The sequence below is a fragment of the Eimeria acervulina genome, genomic scaffold (genome assembly GCF_000499425.1).
Source record: "Eimeria acervulina Houghton genomic scaffold, Eah_scaff686, whole genome shotgun sequence".
Taxonomy (NCBI): domain Eukaryota; phylum Apicomplexa; class Conoidasida; order Eucoccidiorida; family Eimeriidae; genus Eimeria; species Eimeria acervulina.
In genome coordinates this window covers 1-10,000 of record NW_013547199.1, presented here as the reverse complement: position 1 = coordinate 10,000, position 10,000 = coordinate 1, and the positions used below count along the sequence as shown (strand labels likewise).

At 39.5% G+C, this 10,000-nt stretch overlaps 3 protein-coding genes across 3 annotated transcripts; 1 reads left to right on the top strand and 2 right to left on the bottom strand.

Annotated features, from left to right (window-relative positions):
• Nucleotides 1-591: 591 nt before the first annotated feature.
• Nucleotides 592-2,522, bottom strand: EAH_00046400 (adenosylhomocysteinase, putative; the record flags this gene model as incomplete). The annotated part of the gene is made up of 3 exons (XM_013391533.1): nt 592-777; nt 1,453-1,721; nt 2,210-2,522. 3 exons carry the CDS (start codon nt 2,520-2,522, stop codon nt 592-594), a joined length of 768 nt encoding a protein of 255 aa, XP_013246987.1.
• A 3,788-nt stretch (nt 2,523-6,310) lies between these two features.
• On the top strand, nt 6,311-8,738 carry EAH_00046390 (hypothetical protein, conserved; the record flags this gene model as incomplete). The annotated part of the gene is made up of 4 exons (XM_013391532.1): nt 6,311-6,384; nt 7,104-7,228; nt 7,480-7,720; nt 8,141-8,738. 4 exons carry the CDS (start codon nt 6,311-6,313, stop codon nt 8,736-8,738), a joined length of 1,038 nt encoding a protein of 345 aa, XP_013246986.1.
• Nucleotides 8,739-9,286: 548 nt separating this feature from the next.
• Nucleotides 9,287-9,423, bottom strand: EAH_00046380 (hypothetical protein; the record flags this gene model as incomplete). The annotated part of the gene is made up of 1 exon (XM_013391531.1): nt 9,287-9,423. A coding segment is annotated over one exon (137 nt), but the record flags the coding sequence as incomplete, so codon positions are not given.
• Between the last annotated feature and the right edge of the window lie 577 nt (nt 9,424-10,000).

The window sequence follows — 10,000 nt, the reverse complement described above, 5'->3', positions numbered from 1 at the left end:
TCTATCGGTCTCTGTCTCCTTTTGCATTAATATCCTCTTCGTCTCTGTCTCTGTATCTGTCTCTGTATCTGTCTGTCTGTCTCTATATCTATCTCTATATATCTATATCTATATCTATATCTATATCTATATCTATATCTATATCTATATCTATATCTATATCTATATAGATATATCAATATATATATATATATATATGTATATATCTGTCTCTCTGTCTCCCAGCAAGCCTACAAAGGAAAGATTGCTTAGCAGCAGCAGCAGCAGCAGCAGCAACAGCAGCAGCAGGACAGAGAGACGGGTGAATAAAAAGAGTAGTTGTAATAGGTTTAAAGATCCCTGATGCCTCGCAATGAGGACGGGGAGAAACAAAGCACGAAAATTAGGGTTTAGGGTTTAGGGTTTGTATGTATGTATGAGCTGTCTGTGGAGCTCTTGTGTATATACACCGCATGCATGCAAAAGGAGACACGCGAAATGAAAGAAAGACAGGAGACGAAAGAAAGAGAGACAGCAGCTAAGAGAGTAGAGAGAAGACAGCAGAAAGGAGAGTACAGTATGAATAGAAGATATAAAGGATGAGAGAGATATTTAATATCTATAATCCGGTCTTTTAAAGGGTCCCTGAGGAGACACATTAATATAGTCTGCTTGAGCTTGAGTTAATCTGTTAAGGCTTGCTCTTAATGCAGGTAGATGAAGAGCAGCTACTTTCTCGTCTAAGGCAGTTGGGAGCTTATAAACATTATTATCTTTATATATTTGTCTCTCTTTATCCTGCCACAGAGACAGTTGAGCAAGCACTTGATTAGCAAAAGAACATGACATAACAAAGGAGGGATGCCCTGTAGCACAGCCTAGATTCATAAGCCTGCCTTCAGCAAGAAGTAATATGCTAGATCCGTTTGAGAAGATATATTTATCTACTTGAGGTTTGATATTAATAATACGGACACCGGGTGTCTCTCGGATCCCTTTAACATCTATCTCATTATCAAAGTGCCCTATATTACCTACAATAGCATTGTTACGCATTTGAAGCATATGTTTAGCAGTAATAATATCTTTATTTCCTGTCGCAGATATAAATATATCTCCTTTTGAGACGCATGCATCAAGGGGACACACCTCATACCCCTCCATCGCTGCTTGTAATGCACATATAGGATCTATCTCTGATATTATTACTTTACATCCTTGACCTCTTAAAGCAGCAGCACAGCCTTTACCTACATCCCCGTATCCGCATACAACGGCTGTCTTACCTCCTAACATAACATCTGTAGCTCTAAATATAGCATCTATTAAAGAATGTCTACAACCATATATATTATCAAACTTACTCTTTGTTACGCAATCATTTACATTAATCGCAGGAAAGAGAAGTTGTTTATCTTCAGCTAATTTTAATAAACGGTGAACACCTGTAGTTGTCTCCTCGCTTACACCGACCAGACGTTTAGCTATTCTTTGATACTTTGTCGGATCTTCTTGAACGCTCTTTCTTAATAGCATTAATAATACTTTTTCTTCTTCATTTGTTGCTCTTGAAGGGTCTGGAAGCTGCTTAGGATCTACAGCAAACATCTTCTCTGCCTTAACACCCTCATGAATTAATAACGTCATGTCTCCGCCGTCATCAACAATTAAATCGGGGCCTTCACCGTCCCCCCAGTTCAAAGCTTGTTCTGTACACCACCAGTATTCTTCTAATGTCTCTCCTAAAACAAAATATAAAAGCAGCAACAGCAGCAGCAGCAGCAATAGCAGCAGCAGCAATAGCAGCAGGTGATGAAGCAGCAGCAGCATATGGGAGGGGCGTCGTTAGAGGAATGCAGCAAAAAAAGAGGCAGCAGCAGCAGCAAAAACAGCTGCAGCACGAGCAGTAGCAGAAGCAGCATTAACAGCAAACACTGCAGCAGATGCAGCAGCAAAAACTGCAGCAGATGCAGCAGCAGATGCAGCAGCAGATGCAGCAAAAACAGCTGCAGCACGAGCAGTAGCAGAAGCAGCATTAACAGCACAAACTGCAGCAGATGCAGCAGCAGATGCAGCAGCAAAAACTGCAGCAGATGCAGCAGCAGATGCAGCAGTGAATGTAAGTAAGAGTAATATATAGCAAATTATACAAGAGAAGCAGCAGTATATAAGAAAACAAATATAAGATAAAGATAAAGATAAAGATAAAGATAAAGAAGTGTTTGTTTACCCTTCCAAGCGAAGACAGCAGCAGATTGATTAGCAGCAATAGCTGCTGCTGCATGGTCTTGAGTGCTGAATATGTTACAGGAACACCAGCGAAGTGAAGCCCCGAGATCTTTTAATGTCTCTATTAATACAGCTGTCTGTACAGTCATATGAAGCGATCCTGTAATACGAGCACCTTGCAGAGGTTTCTTCGCTGAGTACTCCTTTCTAATACCCATTAGACCAGGCATCTCTGCTTCAGCAAGCTCTATCTCCTTTCTCCCGAATGCAGCAAGAGTTATATCTTTTACTTTGCTGCTGCTTAAAGAACTCATTTTCTTTATCTTTATCTTTATCTTACACTCTCTCTCTCTTTTTTAAGGGGTAAGGAGCTTATATATAAGCTCTATTTTATGCTCTCCTCAGTAAAATATATAAAATGTATATATTATGCTGTTTATATTCTTATTTTATAAAATAAATCAAGAGAAAAACAATAGATTAGCTGCGCATACACCCCAATACACATGCCCGGTGATGATGCCAGCCCCACCCCACAAGCCTGTACAAACTTACTGTTTTTTGTTTTATTTTTATTTTTATTTAATTTAAATTATTAATTATTTAATATATTTTATTATTTTATTTTATTTTATTAAAAAAGAACAAAGAAATCTTATTTATTTCTCATTTTCTACCTACAGCAGCACACATTGAGGGCCCCCAGGGGGGCCCCCGACCTTTAGGATAATCTTACGAGGAGATCTTCTTCTATTTTTTGTCGTTTTACTTTGTTTTTTGTTTGTTTATTTTATTAATCGAGGCATCTATTGAGGCTAAGAGCAGCTAAGAATAAATATATAAGCCCCACAACCCCAGCAGCAAAAGAGATGAAGCATTTAGAGGGGCCTAAGAAGAAGAGAAGAAGAGAAGAAGAGACAGAAGAAGAGGAGACAGCTAAATATAATAATAATAATAATAAAAACAAACAAAAAATAATTAATAATCAGACAAACAAAACCTCAAAAGAACTGACGGAAGGAGAGGACTCAGAAAGATGTAGCAGAGAGTCTGAAGAAGAGTGAGGAGAGACTTCTTCTGTCTCTTTTATTTATTGTCTGTCTCCTTTATCTGTCTCTGTCTGCTTTATTTGTCTCTGTCTCCTTTATTAGTCTCTGTCTACTTTATTTGTCTCTGTCTCCTTTATTTGTCTGTCTCCTTCATCTGTCTGTCTCCTTTATTAGTCTCTGTCTACTTTATTTGTCTCTGTCTGCTTTATTTGTCTGTCTCCTTCATCTGTCTGTCTCCTTTATTTGTCTCTGTCTGCTTTATTTGTCTCTGTCTGCTTTATTTGTCTCTGTCTGCTTTATCTGTCTGTCTCCTTTATCTCCCTCTGTCTCCTTCATCTGTCTGTCTCCTTTATCTGTCTCTGTCTCCTTTATCTGTCTCCTTTATCTGTCTCCTTTATCTCTGTCTCCTCTATTTCTTTTTTGTCTGTCTGTCTCCTTTACTTGTCTCTGTCTCTTTTATCTGTCTGTCTCTTCTGTCTCCTTTTTAGATGTCTCCTTTATCTTCTTCACCTGCATCTCTCTTCTCTTTTTATTATTTTAATGCAGCAAATCCTTCTTCGTCTTTGTTTCTTTTTTATAATTTATATTTCTTTATCTCTAACTTGTCTGTCTATCTATATTATCATAGCCCTCTTCTTATTACTTCAGGTGTACCTACATACACCCCACATGCATGCATGCATGCATGCATGCATTCATTTTGGGGCTTTGTCTGCTGCATTCACAGGGAGGAGGAGGAGGAGTGGATCCCTGAGGCTGCATTTGAGCAATCTCTCCAGGCAATTCCAAGAGTAAACCCCACAATTTTAATGATACGGCGACCACCGAGATCTACACTCTTTCCCTACACGACGCTCTTCCGATCTGGTTTAGGGTTTAGGGTTTAGGGTTTAGGGTTTAGGGTTTAGGGTTTAGGGTTTAGGGTTTAGGTATTGGAAGGCCAACGGGGTCCTTAGCATTTCTGAGAGCAGCAAAGGCATCATATGGGGCTCCTTTACTTCTGCTACTGCTGCATCTGCTGCTGCTGCTGCTGCTGCTGCTGCTGCTACTGCTGCTGCTGCTGCTGCTGCAGACGATACCCTTTGAAGGGGCCCCAAGGAGAGGGACGCTCAGCATTGCGCTGCCCGCTTCTATAATTGCAGTTGTGCAAGTGAGGAGATTAAAATAAAAATAAAAATAAAACAAACAACATATCCATAGCATAGCTAGCTAGCTAGCTAGCTAGCTAGCTGGCTGGCTAGCTGACCGGATAGCTTGCTAGTCAGCTAGCTACCTATCGAGCTAGCTAGCTAGCTATCCTGACTCCGAGTTAGGCGGCTAGTTAGCTATCCAGCTAGATAACAAATAGCTAGATAGCTAGCTAGCTAGCTAGCTAGCTATTTGTAGGGGTAGGGAGACGGGGAGCGGGAGAGCGTCTTGAGGTGTATATACAGCTGAATGAGGCGTGAAGTTATGCATGCGCATTTGTGTTTTTTTCTTTGTTTTTTTGTTCGTCTTTGCTTAGATTGAAGCATTTGCATATATATATATATATATACAGACATATATATATATATACATTTATATAAATATACATATATATATACAGATATATATATATATATATATGCATATATATCTATAGTTATGTACATATATATTTGTCTCTCTTTCTGTCTTTTTCCGTCTCTGTTTGTAAAGGAGTTTACTTCACCTCAGTCTATTTACTTGTTTATATATTTTTATTAATCCAATTGTATTTATATTTATTTATTTATTTATATGTATTTATTTATATTTATATATTTTTATTTGTTTTCAGTTGAAGGAGCTGAAGGCGTCTTTAGTTGGATGCATCGCTCGCTGTTGTGTTGTAATGGGGGTCGATGAAGTTGTCGTCTATGAAGACTGCGGTAAACCCTAAACCCTAAACCCTAAACCCTAAACCCTAAACCCTAAACCCTCGCTAAACCCTAGCTAGACCGTAGACCCTGCTGTGCAAAATTCTAAGGCATACACCCTAAACATTGTTAGAAATAACAATTTGAAGGGGCCCTAAACCCTAAACCCTAAACCCTAATCCTACTGGCAGCGAGATCCTAAACCCTAAACCCTAAATCCTCGGGCCTACTAATAAAGTATTTATGCGAGACGCAGCAGACACTGTTCGAATCTAAAACCCTAAATGCATGCAATGGGAGATGTTATTATTTTTTTTGCGATTAATAGGGGCTTGGCGTGTTTGGGTTTTAACGCTTAATGTTTAGGGTTTAGGGTTTAGGGTTTAGGGTTTAGGGTTTACGGATGTTTAAGGGTTTTTAAGGTCTTTTAGGAGTTTTAAGGGTTTTTAAGGGTTTTTAAGGGCTTTTATTTTTAAAAAGGGTTTTAGGGGCTTTTAAGGGTTTAGGGTTTAGGGTTTAGGGTTTAGGGTTTAGGGTTTGTGTGCAGCAAGCGCCATCGACCCAACCACTGGCCGCTCTCCTTCTCTCGATTTCTTCGTTCGCAATTTGCAGTACCTCGAAACCCCACAGTTTCTTCGTAAACACCTTTTTAAAATACACCCAGGTAAGGGTTTAGGGTTTAGGGTTTAGGGTTTAGGGTTTAGGGTTTAGGGTTTAGGGTTTAGGGCGTAGAGATTGAGGCCTCCTTATATTTTTTCTGTCTCTATTTTATTTTGATATATTATATATATTTTTATATATTTTAATTTATTTATTTATATTAACTTAAATAAATAACTTGCTATCTCTTCTTTAGTTTTTGTTTTGTGCATAATATAACAAATAATAAAAACTATTAATGTGAATAACATAAAAATAGCCTATTTGAACGCATTTAAACAAACAAATAAATAAATAAATAAATAAATAAATAAATAAAATAAACAAGTAAATAAATAAACAAATAAACAAACAAACAAACAAATAAACAAATAAACAAATAAATAAACAAACAAACATAAATAAACAAACAAACAAGCAAATAAATAAACAAATAAACAAATAAATAAACAAACAAACAAATAACTAAATAAATAAATAAATAAATTGTTTATATTTATACAGACCTTAGATATGCCGGGCTTCAACACCCGCTGGATGCCCCTCATCACCTACGCCGAGATGAGTGGCTGCCGTATAGAGAAGGGGTAGTTATAAAGGAGACAGAAAAGGAGACACTTGTAGATTGCGGGCTGTCTCTACCTGTTGCATGCAAACAAAAACTCAAGCAAGGCCTCAGGTATATCATCCTATGCATTCATTACTTATCAATATACAAAACGCTGCTGCTCCTGCTGCTGTTACTGCTGCTGGTTCTGCTGCTCTTGTTTTTGCTGCTGCTGTTGGTGCTGTTGCTGTTGTTCTTGCTGCTGTTTCTGCTGTCGTTGCTGCCGTTGCTGCTGCTGTTGTGGTTGCTGCTGCTGTCGTTGTTGCTGCTGTTGTTACTGCTCTTGCTGCTGCTGCTGCTGCTGATGTTGCTGCTGTTGTTGCTGCTGTTGTTGCTGCTGTCGTTGCTGCTGTTGTTGCTATCGTTTTTATATTTATTAGGAAGGGGGTTTTAATATTTATGATTAAATAAACAAATAATCAAAACCGATAGCCTTCTACTTAGCGCTCCTTTATGCATGGAAACACTCAGCAGCACCCCCTTACGCTGCAACAGCAACGGCAGCAGCAGCAGCAGCAGCAGCAAAACCCTCGCCTTCTCTAAACCCTCGTTCTTGTGCACTAAAATAACACTCTAATTAAACCTGCTTCAGGGCATACATAGTCTGCTTTCCATGGTGCAAGGTTTAGGGTTAGGGTTTAGGGTTTAGGGTTTAGGGTTTAGGGTTTAGGGTTTAGGGTTTAGGGTTTGTGGTTTTAGGGTGACTCTGCGTCTGCATCCTTCTTTGAGGGGCTGCGGCGAGCTCAGCGATTTGTCTCCAAAACGACGCAGCAGTGTGCTGAGAGGAGAAGCAGTGTCTCCTTCTGAACCTGCAACAAAAGCAGGTAATAGCAGCAGAAGCAACAGCAGCAGCAGCAGCAGCAGCAGAAGCAGCTAGCAACAGCACTAGCAGCAGCACTAGCAGCAGCACTAGCAGCAGCACGAACAGCACCAGCAGCAGTACTAGCAGCAGAACTAGCAGCACCAGCACCAGCAGCACTAGCAACAACAACAACAGCAGCAGCAGCAGCAGCCGCACTAGCAGCAGCAGCCGCACTAGCAGCAGCAATTATATAATGTGTTGTGAGTATGACAGGTTTATACTGGGGCTTTCAAGTGCGGGCAGCATCATCTCTTCGGGAGGTGTTTAGAGGGCATGCATTAGGAGACAGACAAAAAGATAAAGATAAAGATAAAGGTAAAGATAAAGGTAAAGGTAAAGATAAAGATAAAGATAGAGAAGACGCCTCTGCGCTGTATGACTGCCTCATCGGTACATCTGAGCGAGGAGTCTCCTTAGAGACAGTTGCGCACACCTTGCAGCACGGCACCTACAAGTAAACATACAAACTGCTGCTGCTGCTGCTGCTGCTGCTGCTGCTGCTGCTGCTCTTGCTGCTGCTGCTGCTCCTGCTGCTGCTGCTTCAACTGCTGGTACTTCTGCTCCTGCGGGTTTAGATGCTGCTGCTTTTGCTGCATGCCCCATGCTGCTGAGTTGCGATGACGGCCCTGTTGCTGTTGTTGTTGCTGCTGCTGCAGTTGTTGCTGCTGCTGCTGCAGTTGCTGCTGCTGCTGCAGTTGTTGCTGCTACAGTTGCGGCTCCATCTCCTCTTGGACGTTGTATTGCCTTTTGCTTGTTTCTTTGTGTTGTTTGTTTAAAACTTCTTTTTTATTTATATCTTTCTGCTGTTTATTTTATTTCTTTTGTTGTTTATTTTATTATATTTATTTTTTATCTTTGTTTGTTCGTCTTACAGACATATGCTAGTTGTGTTCGGGGGCCTCAACGGTTTGGAAGCTGTCTTGCGAGATAGTCACTGGGGTGTATCTGCAGCAGCAGCACGTGCTGCAGTGCAGCACAGTGCTGCTGCTGCTAGTGCTACTGCTGCTTCCCCTGCTGCTGCTGCTGGTAGTGCTGCTGCTGCTGCTGCTCCTGCAGACCTTCGTAGAGCGTTGAGAGCGCTCAGACGTCAGGGGGCCCCTGGGGGCCCCCTGACGTCTTTAGTAGAAGGTAAAAGTAAAGAAATACCTGCTGCTTGTCTGTTTGATTATTTTATTAACACCTGTCCTCTTCAAGCTTCGCGCACAATCAGAACAGAAGAAGCAGTCTGGTTGTCGCTTGCTGCTCTAAGACATACAGGCATACACTCCAGGGGCCCCCCCACAGCAGCAGCAGCAGCAGCACCAGCACCAGCAGCAGCAGCAGCAGCAGAAGCAGCAGCAGCAGCAGATGGGGGACCTTTAAATGATTGTCAAAGAGAGGATGCAAGTGAAGTGCAGCAAAAGAAGAGGAAGCCGCACCTCCCGCCTTTGCTGCGAGTTATAGAAGCATTAGAGAGGCAGAGCATTGAATAAATAAATAAATAAATAAATAAATAAAAATAAAAATAAAATATAATTTTAGATATAAACAAACAAATGCAGGTTTTTTATCCAGTTTATATTTGTGTATTTATATTTATTTGTATTTACTGCTTTTCTTTCACGCGGTTTTCGGCTGCTGCTGCTGCTGCTGCTGCTGCTGCTGCTGCAGTGGTGCAGCAGCTGTTGCTGCTTCTCCTGCTGCATGAGTTGCTGCAGCAGCAGCAGCAGCAGCAGCAACAACAGCAACAGCTGGATATTGTTTGTCTCTGCTATAGCTTGTCGCATATGTTATAAAGTGTCTCCATGTTGGGGTGTATAGGCAGCTTTGAGTAAAAAAGAGACAAATGCAGAAAACAAAGAGAGGAGATTCAGCTGTATACTCAGCTAAACAAGAGACAGCAGCAGGCAACAGAAATAAAAAACTGCTGCAGGGAAGACAACAGCTACTTAGGATCAACAACAGTTTGCTGCTGCTGCTGCTGCTGCTGCTGCTGCTATTGCTGGTATTGCTACTGCTGTTGTTGCTGCTATTGTTGCTGCTATTGCTGCTGTTGTTGCTGCTGTTGTTGCTGCTGCTGTTGCTGCTGTTGTTGCTGCTGTTGCTGCTGCTTTTGCTGCTGCTGTTGCTGTTGCTGCAGAGAACGGCAGTTGAGGGGGGAGAGAGAAATGCAAATGGCTGCGCAGACACCGCAGAGGAGACAAAATTAAAACATAAAAATAATAAAAAGAGTTAAAAGAAATAAAAATAATAAAAAGAGTTAAAAAAATAAAAATAATAAAAAGAGTTAAAAGAAAGGGGGACAGAGAAGAATAATTAGACAAACAAAGACAGTAAAAAAGAGTAAACAAAATAAATATAATAAAAATAATAAAGACAGTTAAAAAGAATAAAAATACCGAAGCAAATAAATATAATAAATATAATAAATAAAATAATTAAATAATTAAATAAAATGAATAAACAAAATAAATAAATAAAAAGAATATAGAAAAGGAGACAAAAAAATAATAAATAAAAAAGGAGGAGACAGAATAAAAAGAATAAAATATAAAAATTATAATGAATACAGCAGGCATTAATCTTGTATATATTAAACCTATACATTAATTATATATATATATATATATATAAATCTATATATATATAAATCTATATATATATATATGTATATAAATCTATATATATATGTATATATATGTGTATATATATATATATAAGTATATAAATATATATATATATATATATATATATA